The following is an 18,512-nucleotide window of genomic DNA, read 5'->3' as shown; positions in this document are numbered from 1 at the left end:
GTGTGAACTCTAAGAAATCTGTCTGAAAAAATAAAGGCATATACTTTACATTGTGTTCAATCTGTTTTTAATTTTTCTCTAAACATTCTTTTTCTGGTTATAGTGAAAGAGCAAGACTCCAAGAATTTCCAGCAACTGAAGAAGAGCTTGTTGAAATGACGGGGATTGGAGAGGGAGAAATTCAACAGAGAACTATAATATTTCAAAGTCAATCCTGTACAAACTAACCTGGATGCTGCAGAGAGAGACAGCAAAGGACTTGCACTATTGTTGTTCAGTTTTATCTCCTGAGCGTTGTTAAGGCTTGTCCCCTGGAACAAATTACTCAGGTCAGCCACTTTTCCCTTTTGGATGGCACGCAAGGATTGTCGACGGTATTCGTCCCGTGCCCTGCGTGCTTTGTGGCTCCTTTCCTCATCTGCAGCTTTGGAACGACGCACTGGGTGGAATGAATAGGAGGGATATGGAGGAGAGACTTTAGAAATACAAACAGCCATTTACCTCTTTCTTTATACAACAACTTACTGTCTTTATTCCTTACATGACCTGATGGCTAAAACATATCAGTTACAATGCTCTGCCAAAGAGATGGCTAACTTTATGAATTCCCTGATGCTTCAAATACGTGCTCACCACTAGATGAAGCACCCCAGACTTGACCTATCAATGAACTGATCACTGGCAATAACTGAGTCTCTCCCTGCTGCGATTACATCTGACATTTGCTTTGGCTGCAATAAGAGAAATTTTGCTTCAGGAGATCTTTTCCACTGGCAATGCACCAAGCTTTGTGTTTCAGGAGAGAATGTTAACTACTGTTTAAAATTAGGTCTGCATTTAACAGAATTCTTTGTGACTATGCACATAACTAGAAATGCAGGAATGACTCAAAACTTACAATTATAAAAACTAATATGTAGGTCACACTTTTGGTTGTCAATGCTGCTTTCTTTTTCCTTGTTACAGTACTTAAAAGTCACAGAAGTTTCCATCTTTCAATGTCTAAAAATGGTTTCAGTGACAAGGGGGAAATAAATAGACATTGGAAAGGGCATGCTGATGCTATGGATGGAATTGCCTCACACTTGAGTCTCTGAAATTGCATATCAAGGACCAGGATCTGTACTGGAAGATTTAACACACGCTTATCAATGACATTGACCAGGGAGTTGCATATTTTCATAACCCAAAATGAGACTGCTGCTCTGGCAGTTGCAGGTCAGGCATCTTTCACTAAAGCATCTTTATTTTAAAACTAATGTACTGATAATCCTGTCTTCAAAATGGTATAACCTAAATGTGCCAAGAATTGTACTGTAAATATTCATCATCCATCAGCTCTTTTCTGGTTCCTCAAGCCCCATTTTTTTTTGAGACACAAATAACTTCAGGCAGGAAAATTATTCCAGTGCAAAAGAAACCTTTAACATCCAGTGAAGCAAATATTAAAGAAGCAAACTACTGCCTCCAGTAGCAATTATCTATCCTGCCATGATTATCTTGGCTTAGATCATACCCAATTCATAAAGTGCATACACTATTTCTTACTCTGCTGTGACTGTACCTGTGACTCAGAATGCATGATATAATACCAGACAGCTGCATTTCATTAGGCTGTTTGCACGCCTCTGGTTTATGCTACTGATTTAAAGCAAGCAGAAGCATAAATGGATTTGTCCAAATTACAAAAAAAAATTAAAAGAATCAAGAAATAAAAGGACTCAGAGCAAAACCAAAATCAAATAAAACCCTCTAGGCAAATAAGGGAGGGAGATAAGACCTTTGATCTTAGAGTTATCTAATATTATCATAGGTAGAAAGATATCCAGGTCTAAAAGCTTATCAATACAGCATAATAAACAAGTCATAAAGACTTCATAGGTATTCATCTGGCAAAATCTTAGTTTAATTTAACTACATACCCTGTACTTTTAGCTAAACACTGTAGAAAATTGTACAGCACAGAAAATTTGAGTAGCAGGCTTCACTATTTATCTTACAGGTAATTTTTAAGGGTAGATAATGTCATCCACATATACTAGTTCTAGGGATCAAATATATTGGTTACACAATTTCTGTGATATATCCTTTGTAAAGCCACTCAGTAATGGCTGTTTTAAATGTGGACCGTGTTTGCAACAACACAAGAGACAGCAAGGAAGATGAGTGCAATGTAGCTTCGTAAGACATTTAGAAACCAGTCACTGTTTGTCACAATCTAGGGCAGACTGCCTGGAGATTTCTGGAATTCCTTTCTACTGATATACAGGCTCCTTGGTAACGAAAAAGGCAAGGTAACTTCATGCCCCACTTTCCTCAGCAACAATTTTCAACAGTGATTCTTCCTGTACTTTTAGTAGCAAATAAATCTACATTGTCAGAAGCCAGTGACCCAAACAACATTACCCCAGCCCATAGCAAATTTTACTATTTCTTATCACAAAACAAAGGGGAGAGGTAACATGGTTTGCAACTGTCAAACAGAACATTCAGAAAATTTTTTGAAAGGATATATGACATTCAGTCTTCCCTGTCCCTCCATATGCATGTATATGTGTTTACACACGAGGTCTGATGAAAAAAACCATGAGACTAACCCTATAGCTGGCAACCAAAAGTGGGAAGGAAGAGACAAACAGAAGGTTATAGAACACGTTCTAACCTGTCACAGTGAGACGAGGCTGAACTCGATTGTTTCACTCAGAGTGAGTAAATGGGTGTTCAAATAGAGACATTTTGTTACCCTTGGTTGGAAAATGTTGGTGTGCAAGAGTGAACAGTGAGTTAACACCAAGATAACATGCCAGCCCACAACACACTGTCTGTGAAGCAGACTCCCTGCAACTTCTACCTCTTCCCAAAGATCAATTTGGTGCTCAAAGGAGCCCATTTCTTGTTGGTAGAAGAAGGACATGAAAGAAAAAATGATGGGGATCCTCAACATCCTTTCAGAAAAAGATCTGTGGAATTGCTTTGAACATTGGCAGCATCACATGCAGCTGTGTGTCAAGTCAAAAGGGAATTATTTTGATAGTGATCATAGTAAATTTTCTTTATCTGTTAAATAGAAAGGGTTAAATAGACAGGCACACTTTGTGTCGGACCCCATATACGTACATATGAATATGTGTATGTCTTTACGTATATTGAGATACAGAAGGCTGCATGCCACAGATATCTAAATATATGCATATAGATTTTTATACATACACAGGTATTTAGGCATCTCTTTCATGTTATGAAGAATTTTTCTTGAAATTTCCCTACTGAGTTATTTGAAGAATTGTATCATTGACCATAAGGACACACAGGGTCCCTCAATCCTATTTTTTTCTTTTATTATTGGAGTCCTGATTTTCTCCCTGTTCTATTCCACACAGTTATTCCCAGAAGCCTCTCTCTCTTTCCTCACATCCCTCTATGTTTAGGAATTGTCTAGCACAACTCCTACTCTGGATCTGCGTTTCTATGTAATCCCAAATTACTTTTAAAAGTCTTTGAGGAGTCAATGGATTTTGTGTAGGGTAAATAATCAAAGTCACTAGCACCAATAACTAGTTTTAGTGATTGGAAAGAGTTTTGTGGATAAAGATTCCTTCAGCCATTGAAGTCAGGAACTTACAAAAAGGTTTTCATTACACTCCAGACAAGATGATGTGTGTCACGTGAACGGTCTTTCCTAACCAATACCTCCCACAAGTTTATCTATCTTGAGAAAGACATTCAAAATCTGAAGGTAAATCTGGACATATTTCTGAGGCAGTTTTTTCTTTCACTAGAATTTAAGGAATATTCACATTTATCTCTCCAACTGTGAACCATCTCACAAGAAATAAGAACTTGATGTCTGAATCAAGTGTCACACAAATATTCTAAGATCAAAAAAGCCCCTAATCCTGCATTACTTGTGTTTCAGGACACCTCATAGACATTCACAATAAGAAAGAAAAAATAGTCAGGACTTCTAGGACTATCTCAAGTTGGAGTGGATTACTTTACCTGTCTGGATGTCTTTTTACAGTAAATGTACTTCTGACACGACCCCTGTGTGAAACATTAAATTCAGGAGTCAATATTTTCAGTAGGGACACGAGATATCTGAATGATGCCTTCCATCCTTAAAATCTCTGAATCACCAACATATGTCCATATATCAATCATCAAGAATTACTACAAATACTAATTAACATTTTCTTTCTTCCTTTTATGTCATGGAATAATGCCACCACTGACATGACTGACTGACAACAAGGAATTTGATGGATTTGCCAAGCTCACGGGAAATCTAGAGTTCAACCAGGTAAGTCCATCTCCACTACTCGTTCTCTCTTCAGGTATTGGTGATACAAACAACAGGTACATTCTCTCTTAGTGCTCATAAAATTAAGCACACTCCTGCCCTGCTGGCATTGTAACTTCACTAGAAATGCTGGAGCTGTTTACATAGCCTGGGTGCCAATTTGATTGTAGCTGCAATAGAGCAGGACAAAAATGGGTCATCAAACCTTCCTGGAAAACTGGTATCCAGACTAAGGTTTGTGCTGTCATGATTATATGGTTATCATTACTAGAAATAAGTAATTTAAGCCCAGATGGGCATGTCTACATGACCTGCAGTGCTAACATTCCAACAAAAAGAAGAAACAACAAAGTTCATGTATGTCATAGCCTGTATGATCCTATAGGACTTAATTTGAGTTTGCCTTGTTTACATCAAACAGTTTACAAGAATCCGTTATTTGCCTATGCTAATCTATGTCTTCTGAGTGAAAATGCAAGATAGCCTTTTATATTTTCACTTAGGACTGGGGAATCTCTATTAGCAGCTCTAGCAAAGTTCTAATACCAAATCTTTTGATACAGATGTGGATTCATTCATGCTGTGCTGCAGCTGAACCTAATCATATCATTTGTGAAAGACTAGGAACTCTCCATTTTGTATAATCTCTTTTGTACTTCTGAAGAACGGTGAGTTACTGTCAGCTATGTCAAAGCAAAAAAAGCCCAAACCCATATACTGTGAATATTCACCCTCAGTTTTTAATTTTGTTTCAGCTTTATCCTTTTTAATAATTCTTGGAACCTTGTTTATGAGCAATTCAGAATGACTACTTAATAGATAAAATTCAATCTTCAAATTTTCTGAGTGCACATACAAATCACACAGTGTTTTTCAGTTTCCTAATTGGAAAATAACTTCCCACAAATACTCTGCAATATGGCTCCAGTTCAGCAGTCTTCTTATTTGAAAGAATGTGCATAATCACTTCCCTATTCAACAACATACTCTAAGATCTATTGAAGTTCAGTGAGCACATACTTAAGGTTGAGCACTTGCTTAGTTAATGCATAGCCAAACTGGGGACTACTAATTTTAAAATTCAGCATTTTACCAAACGCTCCTGCTACCAAAACTCACTCACTTTAATTTCTGTGGAAGACAAGTACCAAACAAACATGAATTCTTCTAAAATTTAGACAAAAACAAATGCATAGGCATAGTTTTTATATGAACACAAAAACATAACTATACAAAAGAAGCTATAACGAGTCAGCCTGGTATCCTATTTCCAACAAAGACCAGAAGTGAGTGCTTAGGGAAAGGCATAAGAAGAGATCAAGTCACTCAATGCTGTTTGCATTTTTACTGGAATAATTTTTGCCTGGAGATGAGTACAGCTGGTCAGATGATATCTTAGCACTTCATGGATTCATGCAGTTTGCAAGGGTTTGTAAGTGTCTAACAGAATGCCCTTTGCAATATTCAATCAGGTTAATATTTATGCTACAGATTTTCCTATTATCTTTTGCAGATTCCTTTTCTGCTCTCACAGACAGAGGTCACACTTAGAGACCGTGATATAGAGTATTGCTTATTGAATACTCCAGAAACCTATAAACTGGAAGAGCCTGTAGAAAGGTCCAAAGCTAATCAGAATATGTAGTATCCAAGTTTAGCCTTACTTCTCACTTTTCCTTCAAAGAATAACAGCTTTGAACTCTAGTCTCTGATTCAGTCTTTTCCGCCACTCATCTCCTCATTTGCCAACCAATATGCTTGCTCCTCATAGTTAACTCACAACTGCCCTCTAAAATACCCCAACATATATCCATTATATAAATTGAAAGTGTGCAATTGCTCTCACAACACCACTTTTTCCTTTTAGTACTAAATTCTCAAGTTATTCTACATGTGACATTTAGTATATTAAAAAAGCACTAAAATTAGGTATTTCAATTAGCATATTGGTTCTATGGGGTTTTATTGTTATCTGGCACAAGCAGGCAAGCGGCAGATGCAAACTGAACTGAACAACAGAAACTAATATCAGCAACACTTTGATTATTGCCTTGGCAATAAACAGCTGAAGGATAATGTGATGATGAGAGATGAATCCTCATCACATACTAAATTCCATCTACTAAATAAATTAGTAGTGTCATCAATATCATTGCTACATTTGCTCTCCACAATAGCTGCTCTAGCACTGCTCTTCCTCTTCAGTACTGACCCCCCAGCACTGTTGAATGGGAAGGGCTGATTTCAAGGAGATAAGACACAAAGGAGCCTGGCCCTGTTCCTATCAAGCAATATAGTTTCCATTGCAGGTGTGTAGAGACAAAAGATGTTAATATGAGATATGCTTGTAATTCTCTTATGCATTCATGCATTTATTCATTGCTTATAAAAGATGACAAGTGGGTAGCTTTGCCTAACTGGACTAAATTTCCCCTCTGTGTCCCAAAGTTATAGGGCACTCGCAGAGGGTACCCAGGGAAGCAACTGAGTTACCATTCCTGAAGGCATTTAAAAGACAGGTAGACAAGATGCTCAGAGATATGCTTTAGTGGTGGACAGGTACGGCTGGACTCAATGACCTCAAAAGTCTTTTCCACCTAAATGATTCTGTGATTCTATGAAAATGAAAGGAGTACCATAATAAAAAAAAAAATAAAAAAAAATCTGGAACTGAAATCAAAAGTGAAAAATCTGGTGAACCTGAAGTGCTAGGTCATCCCATAGCAATTTCAGATGTTACCCCTTCCTATTATTTGTTTCTGCCAGTCTGCTGGAGGTTCTGGCTTCTGCAGCAAAGTTAAGGAAATGGAAGATGCTAACATTCCTCAAGAAGCTCACTGCAAAGTCTGATGGCGCAGTCTAAACCAGCCAGGAACTGGTTTCAGATAAGGCTCTAAACACTGCATCTTCATATCTTTAGTTGCCACACGCATTCACTAGTGGAGCCTAGTTCTAAGCCTCCAAACCAGCTGGGATAAATTGAGACACTGAGATAAGCATAAGAGGATAAATAAGGATGCGATACACTCTAGTCATTAGTCTGCAGTTAGATGAGTTCTAAATCAATTACTGATAACAGCATAAACTCTGGCAGCTCAGAATCTATAGAAGGCTGAAAACCCCAACCGTGGTGCCACCAGCTAGAAGGGTTTAATTTTTGTGGGCTCTCATTTTGCCACGGCAGCAATATTTCTGGTGACCAGGCAAGATAAATTGAAATTAGGTGAGCTGCAGTCAGTCACCCTTTTGACCACTGGCGGACAGGTCTATAGGCATTAAGGCACACAGACTGAAGGCAATAGAAATCCTTCAGAGCACACAGAATTCTCCAAAGGTTACACAGAATACTGGTGGTAGATGATATCTGCACAGTCAAAAGAAAGTGTTTTGACAGCCTGTGAATGCCATTGCAGAAATCATGGTCAAAACTTTAAATTGCTTCTTGTTTTCCTGTCTATTTTCTCCCATAGTTCCAGAGTTGCATTTCTGATACCTGTCCTTGCACAACCAGCATTCCTTGAGAAATCTGAGACAATGATTTAAAACCTCAGTTACTTCTTTAATGCAATAGTAAGAAAACAATAGCTGGTTTTAGTAATGTTTATGGCATTTTGTTTAATTGCCAATTACAGTGTAAAGTCAGGCCAGATTTTTTATTTTGTTTTTTTAAGAACATAGCTGCAGATGTATTTTCTTTCCTTATCTACCACCAAAGAAATGCAAAAGTACATAATAACATCCTCTCTGCTAGGCTGGCAGCTGATGCTAATTGACAATGCCTCATTTTCTACAAAACTAAAGGGCTCTGTTTTCCTCAACTCATTCTGGTATTAAACAGAAAGCTACAGTTTTCTTTTCTGAATAAACACATTCACCTGGATACAGGTAATTCTCCAGGAAATAACTACCTTCCCTTTACTGATAGAGTAATATGCAGAGCTTTTATTGATCAAAAATGAGCATAGCCTGCTTTGAGCTTGGAAAATGGCACCAGTGTATCTCATGCAGATTGAATTCATGTTGTACAGAATGATTCACTATCACGTCAATCCCAGGTAACAGGACTGCTGTAATCAGTCTTCAGGAACTCCTGAACTGATGACTAAAACTATAAAATAAAATCATGGCATATTTTGAAACATTTTTTTTTACTTCTGTCAGGAAATAAGTAAGACTGCAGCAATATTTTTTTCCTGTTTCATGAGGCATATCATGCAACACACACTATCAGCTCCCTTCAACTCCATGTCTAGTATTAGTCGATTAATCATTGTTATACATAATTAATACAATAACCCCACTTGAGCTAAAACTTCCCAATAATTACATTTCCTTTTTCTGCAGAGCAATCAAATCAGTATAGATGTGGCAAACAAAAAAAAAATTATTCTAAAACTAAGTATACAGTGGACTCCATTGATGCACACTGTATCCACAATGGCCTAAGTCTTATTTATTTATAATGTGGATCTTTACTTGTCTACAGAATGTACATATACATTTATGAAGCAATATATTTGTTCTGTTTCTTATAGGCTTTTAAAAAATCACTGATGTGTTTTTAAATTAATCATAATTATAAATAATCATAATCATAAATAATCATATTAATAAAGAATTTCAGGGTAAAAAGGACTAGCACCTCCATACAGTGAGATCATCACCAGAAGGTGTTTTTTCAGGGAAACAATCTAAGTATTATTTACTGTAATCTTTTGAAATGCAGTGAGTTTCAGTGATGTCATAGATTGATCCTGCCACCATATGGAAGTAATTAAAATACAGATGAAGATAGATTTTACCTCTGCAGAGATAGCTGAGGACAAGCTGTTGAAATAGCTGTGTCCAGAATTATTATTACTAAGCCAAACCTGTAATTAACTACATTAAACAAAAATTAATGATCTCGGTCACTGTGCAGAAAAAAAATTCTATAGGGCATTGACGTGGATTCTTATTCAGAGAGAAATGTGAAATTAGTAAGCTCACAACAACTTCTATTTGGAAAGTCAAGCTGCTAATTTCCTGCAAAATAATATAGCATTTTGCATTGCTCTAGGTAGAAGAGATTTTCAACTTTTTCCATTCTACAAGTCTCCTTTCATTTGCTTTTAGAAATGCATTAAAGCTGCGAAGGTAATTTTACTCACACTGTTCTTCCCACTCTTGATCATCATCGCTGTGTTGACTGTGCTGCTGAGCTTGCTTGAGGCTCAGATACAACTCTTTTGCTCGGATTTCTTCCTGCTGCCTTATTTGTTCTTCACCCTTTTGTCTTTCCTCTTCTTCTCTTTTCTAGGAAAAATGAAGTAAAACGGAGGTTACTAAAGAAGAATATACCAAAAGTTAGGACACTGCTTCAGTTGCTCACTCCCACAAAATAGCTACATTACCTTGCACAAATCATCTCTCTCTTCTAACTTTGGGTTTCTCACCTATCACAACAGGTTAACAAAAGTTTCTTACCTCTTAGGAATTTCTGAGCAAGGTACGTTTTGAGATGTACAGGTATCACAGGAATAATCGTAGAATCATTAAGGCTGGAAAAGACCTCTAAGATCAAGCCTAGACACCAACCCAAGAACACCTTGTCTACTAAAGCGTGTCCTGAAGTGCCATGTCTACACATTTTTTTAAGATGTCTAGGGATGGAGATTCCACCTTTTCCTTGGAAACATGCATTTCAGACCTGAAATCTATATGGGAAACATGTTTCATCATATGCCACCAAAGTCTGTGCTATCCTACCATCTATAAGCAGTGTTTGTCTTAAGTTCACATGTACTCCCATTGGAGATATCACTGCCACCCAAGCAGTATATGCATTAGCTACAGAATCCATAGGGGTTTTAGTTTAGTAACTGTCATCGTGTGTCACCTCAGCCAGCACAGAGAATAGCATTTTCCAAATATCAAGAGCGTTACATTCTGGAAGAAAAGCCAGATCCTCCAGCACACACAGGTCACTTTGCAAAATGCAGCTAAAAGTAACATACGAAAAAGTTCCTTTCCAAGAAGACCATAGAGGAGACTGAGGTCTGATAAAGCTGCCACTACAGCTGGTCTTCTGCATGCTAACAATAACACAGGAGCTGGATTAGAGCTGAAAGAGTAATCTGTACCTGTTTTCTAATAAATTTTCCCAATTTCCATTGGTAGACAAGAAACAGATTTAATTCATTGTTCAGCTGAACTCCCCAAAACTAAACTTCATGAAATGTTATTCATATTATTGAAATAATTTGAATTATGAGTAAGAACAGTTTTTTCATTTAATTTTATAAAGGAAACAACACCATATCCTTTTGGGTAATGAAATTAAGGATAAGAATTTTGTTACAAGTCACTGAGTAAAGCTACCCTGAATTACAAACCTAGTTACCTGATCTAAACTATGAGTAAGGGAAGCCCACAGTAGGTTGTGAGTTGTTGCAAATCATTATTCCTATCAAATATCTAGGGTGAACCAACTGACAGCTTGTTGAATTAAATCTAGTGAAACTCTTGGTTTGTACGTTAGGAGGTTTGGGGAAGATCTTTTAGTTTTTCTTAAATAACTTTTGTTTATTAAAGGTCAGAAGTAGAATTTCATAAGAACTTTATGTTTTCCTAACTTTGCTCCCTTTCAGTGGGAGTTTAATATTTCATTGCAATGGGACCAGCAATAGTTGAGCATAGAAAAAAAAAGAGAAAAAAAAAAACAGAGAAAACTCCATGATTACTCTAAAGTGCTGAATAACTTTTTCAAATGCACCAACATGTTTGATCAATCAGCTGAGCTGATATATTTGTGTAAATGTTTAGCTGCAGACTTTGTACTGGTAATTTTCTTTTCTCTTAAGACATGGTATGATGTAAAGCCTGAAAATTATGTTCAGATGGGATAACTCCTGCTTTCACAGGGCAATAAGACATGTATCTTCCATTTTATTATACTGTATTTGTGCACTATGAACTTTGTTGAACGGCATATTTTCTAAGTTTGAAAACAAAATTTTGTCACAGCAGGATTCACAGCATGACCAAAATAATCCATAGTCTATTTTAATAAATATTGCAAATGCAAGTGGAAAAATGGGGCTAAAAGCTATCTTCTTTTACTCTCTAAATTCAATCTGTGCCCTCAGACAATGCAAAACTAAGTCTTCATGATATTGCTCATAATCCTGAAAAAAGTAACTTGCACACTTAACTTGTTTACATGTAGGTTCTTCCTATTCAGCTTTTGAAGATGCTACTTATACAATGACATGTTATATTTTCAGGAATATGGAAATAAACAAGGACAGGTGTCTTGAGCTTCACAGGGACTGTTTGCTTAGGAACAGTCAGCCAGCTGACACGGCTCTAACAGCTTTTGTCCACTGACAATTCCAACAGACAGACAAGAAGTAAGCAATTTAGCAACACCATCTTCTGTGTGGGAAAAATGGAACAAATGCAGATTTCCATTTTTTTAAAGAACTCAACTGCTTTTCCGTTTCCTAAGCAACACAAACGTTTCTCCATTTAGCACATCTGAGCTCCCCCAGTTTACACCAGCAGAGGATCTGTCTTCTTGATAATACAACATATCAGAGGAAGTGAAATATTGTGTATTAACAGTCATATACCTATGTAGTGGAGAATAGATCTATAGCACACATGATGAATGATACATTAGGCTGCTTTTACTATTTCTGAGAAAGAAAAGCCTAGTATTGTTCTTCAGTCAGTTTTAATGCTCCTATCTTTGATTATTTCTAACATTATCTTCCCATTGTTATCTCCTGAGTTCTAAAAAGATTAGTTGAATAGACAGTTCATTATCTTTGAAAAGTCCATGCTTTCAGGAAGCAATGATTTCAAGCCTAGCAGCTTCTTCAGGTAAAAAAAAAAAAAACACCTTAAATTATTTTTTCAACTACCTCATAGAATTAGGGTATACTCCAGTTGCTAGAAAATGGCTTTATTGTCTTCTTGGAAAAAGTAGGCAATCTGCTATTCTTTATTCTTATGAGGAGAATATTTATTCACTTAGACTCATCTTAAAAAATCCAATACATCTAGGCTGTCTTTTCAGGAAGATGGACAGCCACAGGTGTAATCCTGGGTCATCAGAATGTTTTCTATTCAACATCTCAAACCACAAGGTAAGCTTAACATGGTGTGGGGGGGGGGGGAAACGGGGGTGAGGAGTCAATCTCGCAGCAGTTTCCCTGAATAACACAAGAGTCTTGTCACAAGTTTGTTTTTTTAAATGTAGCTATTGTTGAAGCATTTGAAGGAAAAAGATGAACCTGTTTAAAGAAAACCCCAAACCCATAAACTAGAATTCAGGCAAAGTTTGAGTTCTCAGTAATGCCTACTAAGAAAAGCAGCAATGCCTATTAAGAAAATCCTACCTTTGGGGTTTTTTTTTAGTGAGAAGGCTATGTAAGTGAAAGAAGAGACAATAACAACAAAAAAATCTGAATGCTGACACTTGGCTTTGAACTCACAAAACTTTTTCATATCATTTTCATTTTTAAAGAAAGGAAAAATTTAAATTCTATTTATTCAAATTACAGCATGGATGCACGTGCAATATATTCTACCGTGCTTTAAAGATGCATGTGAGGAGAAACAATCCTTGATGGCACCACATAGGAAAGAAAAGTCATCCTTTTGTCACATATGAATAAAAGCTGTGTGTTTGTACTTAAAATGGACAACAATCAAATATTTTGTATTTACTCCACTGAAAGAATACACTATCCAGTTTATCTGTTTCTCCCCTTGAACTAGATTGTTCACACCAGAGCTGAGTGAAGAGCTGTAATTATCTACAAACATCATCCTCTGACTGACAGTTGAGAGAGATTGTACTGTATGCGATGACTACTTCAGCTCTTCCAGAATAATTAGGAAGGTGATAATTCAGTACGTAGCTGCAGTTTGCCAAGACACACCAACCTGCTGCAACAAACTACACCAGCAATTCAACAGGCAGCAGCAATCATCTCCAGCTTTAACTGGAGATTTTAAACGTGCTAAATGATCTTATCTAGCCTCTAGCAGTTGGGCATTTACCACAAACTTCTTACTTGTTACTGTAAACGTGCGCCTCATGATATTTGATAGCTCTGCTACAGCCTACTCTAAATAGTATTTAACATTAGCCACGCTTCAGTCCAATGCAGATGAGAGGAGATTAGGTCAGCATTTAGCTTTTGCTGTAGAAAGATTTAAAAAATGGCTCAAGGAAAGGCTGAAATGCAGCAGAAAACTGACCTTCTGGCTGCCATGGGTCTGGGAGTTCTCCTGGGAGCCTTATGGATGCGGGGCAGCTGAATGAGTGCCAATCTGCTCAGGGCAAAACCTACAAGACGTATCTGTTACAACAGTCCTCTCCAATGCAAAATGCAAAGGGTGTCTGGGATTTCCTTAATGCCTCAGGCTGGCAGGCAGTGTCTTTGGCAGCCCAGAGAGATGCATTTGGCAGTTTAGCAATGGTTTAGTAGCAGACAGGTATGGTCGGGCTCAATGATCTCAGAAATCTTTTCCAATCAAACAGTTGTATGATTTTATGATTCATTGCAGCTGTTGTGAATCTCCTGAGAGCCCTCCATAATCCCTCCTGAGCCCAGGCAGACATTCCAGCTACCTGCCACAGAACCAAGAGCACAGCTCTTCTTCAGATCTGAGCCCTTAGGACTCCCTGCTCTGAAGAATAGAATCTGGAAATCCCAGGATCAGCAGCTCCAGGACAGCCTGTTCTCACCAAGGCTGACACAGCAGGCTGGATTCCGAGATCAGCATGCTCTACAAACCAACCTTACAGTTTCCAGCAGAGCTGTGAGTATCAGGAGAAATCTTTACAAACCTTCTCAGCCTTTTTCTGAGAACATTCTCTCACTTGCCTCAGAAAATGAAGTGTTTGCAGAGATTTTATTCTCTTCTCAACTCTCAGCGTCTCAAAAGTAACACAGGGTTTGCATCACTTCACAGTGCATGTATTTGCACAGAGACAAATGTACAAAATGCAGTCATGCTTTATGTAGAAGAAGTTATGTTTCAGTCATGGATATGCCTCAGGGTGTGCTATTTGCACATGGCTCACAGAGGGAGGTAAAAACATACACTGATTCACAAAGACCTTCTTTTAGAGGAGACAGAAAACAAAACACTGGCACAAGTTGCCCAGAGAAGTCATGAATGCCCCATTCCTGGAGGTGTTCAAGACCTGGTTGGATGAGGATTTGGGCAACATAATCCAGTGGGAGATGTCCCTGCTGTGGCAGGGGGTTGGAACTGGATGAGCTTTAAGGTCCGTTCCAACCCAAACCATTCTACGATTCTACAATTCTATGACTGGGAGAGACCTGAGATTTATTGCACGTGCTGGAGCACACTCTGCCTGGGTAACTTGCCATAAACACAGCGACAATCTATTAAAAGTTTGTCTCTGTATCTTAGGGACTCTTCACAGCTTGAATTCCTGATATGTAAACTATTTTCACCAGTGGCTCAGATTTTCCCATCTCCCCATGAAAAATATCAGCACTTTGCTAGTTTTCACTAGCAATCCAGCAGTCTAATCATTACTGATGTCACTGGGAAAAAGATTTTTCTTTAATATTAATATCACAGTTCCTCACAAGTGGGATAGAAACTCCAGAAGACCAGGTTTCCAACAGAAAATAACACCTGCCTCACTTACAGAGCTGCGAGAGAAAACTGCTTAGAGAAAAAAAAGCTTTTCTGAACTGTAGTCACACAGAAGAAAACAAAATGAAGTATTATTGGATTATTGTAATTGCAATTGAATGGACCCAAGTGAGGCATTTTCAGAACTTACTGGGAGCCAAACCCCAGCAAGAAGCTAGTGTCATATTCCTGGATTCTAAGTACATTGTCCCTGGGAAAGAGTTCTGTGGTTTTTTGGCACTGCAAAGCACAGAAATGAACTTAACAGCTTATTTGCACTTAAAATAACAGGCCCGCTCAACTGCTTGATGTTTACTTGGAGACAAGAGGTTTTTTGAGATCAGGACAGAATGCTGACGTGTATATCATAAGAAGCCCACAGTACTGTAAGAGGTGTTGTTTATATTTTATTGTATTCCTAAAGTCTACACCTGAGAGCAATTATCTGAAGAATCAGTTCTACAGGACTTTGGGGCACAGTAAAGCATTCATGTGTTGAGAGCCCATCCAAGTCAACAGGACTGAAGTGTGTTCTTTCTATTAAGCATAAACTATCCTTATTAGGGATTTCCTGAACTGAAGCACTAATTATTCTGTTCTCCTCTGGAGGTTGATTTTAAACATGTCTCCTTTCATGAAAATGGAAACAGTCTGCACATAGAAACACTTGGATCCACACCTTAAAAAAGCTCACTTAACTCACAAAAAACCTAATTGGAATTAAAGGTCATGAACTTGCATCCAAAAAAGAAATTGTGGAAGGAAATTATAATGCACTGTTACTCTCTTCTTGCCTATCAAGAGAATAAGGATTATTTCTCCATAAGTGCTACTCTCACTAAAACTCCTACTACGTGTTTTTTGACACATGAAGAAAAATAATGCCCATAAAAGTTTATATGTATCTTTTGGTTAACACACATTTCATCTCCCAAGGAACTTTTAAGAAGCAATCTAGCTTTACTTTTAACCATGCTTACATTATTAAATTTGGCAGGTATCTGATGTTGTCATATATACACTACTTCACTCTATCTTTAAGCAGACCACATGAAAGCAAGCTTAGAGAGTATCTCTGTTATTTCCAAATGTAGCTGAAGGGTATTATCCATCCCTGCTTGGTTGACACTCATACCTTTAATTTGTCCTAGCTCAGTACATTGTTCAAGACTCTTAATGACAGCAACTGATAACAGTAGGAAATTATGCCTATGATCTCATAGCCTTTGTGAATTAGTAAAAAGATTAATGATAGTAATTGGCTCTCTTATTTGTCCTTTGCAATAGCTGCATAAAAGAATAGCTGTCCTTAAACTCCAAAAATAGAGCAGTCAACACTTATATTCTGGCATCATAAATTAAAGGCATTTCTGCGTAAGAAACACCAAAGAAAGCAATACTTTTCTAATAGTCTTGGGAAAGGAAACAGGGATCATCATTCACTTTGATATGTGAGATACCATTTATCTAGTGCAGGCAGCCCTAAAGTCCTATGACAGTTCAAGAGGAATGAAAGCTTTTTAAACAGGAGTGTTTGTGATACAATATGCTTAGAAATTAAAGACATTAGACGAAAGCACAGAGTTCCAATCCCCAAATTCAAAATCCTTCAAGAGGATGAAGCATCAGCAGAGACCGATACCCCATTTTGGAAACCACTTTAAATGCGATCTTGTCATCATCACAGAAGGATGATTACCAATGTATTAAATATTTTAAACCCACTAAAGTGGGCTTGCTAACTGATCTGCATCTCATTCCACACCCTGAATCATTCATGAAAGGTACATTTCTTTGTGATTTCAATGATTGCAGTCATACATGAGTAGATTCATTAATTGCTGGAGCGTGTCAAGAGAAGGTCAACGAAGCTGGGGAAGGATCTGGAATAAAAATCTTATCATCAGTGGCTGAAGAAACTGGGATTGTTTAGCCTGAAGGAGAGGAGGCTGAAGGGAGACCTTATAGCTCTCTACAACTACATAAAGGGAAGTTACAGTGAAGCAGGTGTTGGTTTCTTCTTCCAAGTAACAAGTGATAGGACAAGAGGAAATGGCCTCAAATTGCAAGAGGGAAGGTTCAGATTGGATACAAAGAAATATTTCTTTACTGAAAGAGAGGTAAAGCATTGGAATAGGCTGCCCAGGGAAGTGGTAGAGCCACCATCCCTGGAGGTGTTCAAAAAACTAGTAGACGTGGCATTTTGGGTCATGATTAAGTAGGCATGGTGGTGTTGGGCTGACGGTTGAATTTGGTGATCTCAGAGGTCTTTTCCAACCTTAATGATTCTGTGATCTTCTTCCCAACACCTTAATTCTCTTCACTTTTTGTAGTTGGATGTAGATTCCAGAAATATAACTTTCCTATTTTCCTGTCTAGGTACCTTTCCAATCATTCAGCTTGTAAATATTTCATGTACTTCTTGCACTGCACAGCAGGAGTTTTAAAAAGCATAAAATGTGAGAAGGAAAATCAAATGAGCTCAAGTATGTGTGCAGAGAAGTTAACAACTACCCCATATTAGCTTGTGAGATTCACTTGTCTTTGAAATGCCTTTGTTGTTTTTAAGACCTGCTCTTGCAAGACCAAGTAATAGACAAGCTACTTTTCTGAGTAGCAAAGGGGTGGTGTTGAAGTACCGGGGATCAATCCTGCATTTGGATCTCTGCTGGTGGAACCCTATGCTAGTCCAAGTACCTCCTAATAGATCTCAAATTATAGACCTAATTGATGATCCAGGGCTGGAAGTGTAATGATTGTTGTAACACTACAAACACCAGGAAGGCACTCAATAAAGGTGCATCTAAAAATAACCACTGCATAATATCTTGTTTCCAAACTCATTTTTGAAGCCAAAGAGTTAATTTCTGCTGGATTTTGGCTTAAAAATTTTGGTCCATTTATCTAAATTTTTGTAACATTCTCCTGAAATACTTGATTTAAAGGAAACCACAGGGAGAAAAAAATATTTCTGTTTCTTTAACATAAGAAAGATGATGACAGCTTTATGGAATAGGGCTAAAGAAATCTTGGTCAAACATTAGCACTAAAAATTCAAAGTAGAAACTAAAACAAAGTCTCATCCTACTTACAGCAATTTAATTCTTGCCTCTACTAGGCGCACAGTTGAATGGAGGATACCTGCTCTATGATTCCATGATTCTTTGATCTGCCTGTCTGTTAAACTCTTCCAGTGATGGGGACTTCACCACCTCCCTGGGCAGCCTCTGCCACTGCCTATGTTAGATTCCACAGCAGATCCCAGTGTGCAAAGACATAACCACTAAATCAAGGTTAAATCAATCAAGCTGCCCAGGGATCTGGTCGGGTAACCATCCCTGGACGTGTTTAAAAGATGGGTAGATAAGGTGCTCAGGGACATGGTTTAGTGGCAATCAGGAATCGTTGGACGCAATGATCCAAGAGGTCTTTTCCAACCTGGCAATTCTATGTTCTATGTCTATGCTCACTTCCTGAGAAATGGTGGGAACACAGATCACTAGGACATTATCTTTCTATCAGTATGAAAATGAGCAGAATTTTG

The 18,512-nt window shown here is 37.8% G+C and overlaps 1 protein-coding gene across 1 annotated transcript in view; it reads right to left on the bottom strand.

Annotated features, from left to right (window-relative positions):
• The window catches only part of SH2D4B (SH2 domain containing 4B), a 70,526-nt gene that overhangs the window by 35,351 nt on the left and 16,663 nt on the right, over window positions 1-18,512 (bottom strand). The window contains exons 4-5 of the mRNA XM_069863979.1: window positions 9,451-9,595; window positions 229-439 (exon numbers count right to left, since the gene is read on the bottom strand). Coding sequence (XP_069720080.1) covers window positions 229-439; window positions 9,451-9,595 — 356 coding nt within the window. The remainder of the gene's footprint in view (window positions 1-228; window positions 440-9,450; window positions 9,596-18,512) is intronic.

This window comes from Phaenicophaeus curvirostris, chromosome 9 (genome assembly GCF_032191515.1).
Source record: "Phaenicophaeus curvirostris isolate KB17595 chromosome 9, BPBGC_Pcur_1.0, whole genome shotgun sequence".
In the NCBI taxonomy this organism is placed as follows: domain Eukaryota; kingdom Metazoa; phylum Chordata; class Aves; order Cuculiformes; family Cuculidae; genus Phaenicophaeus; species Phaenicophaeus curvirostris.
The sequence above is the reverse complement of the archived record's forward strand: the minus strand, read 5'-3'. Positions and strand labels throughout refer to the sequence as shown.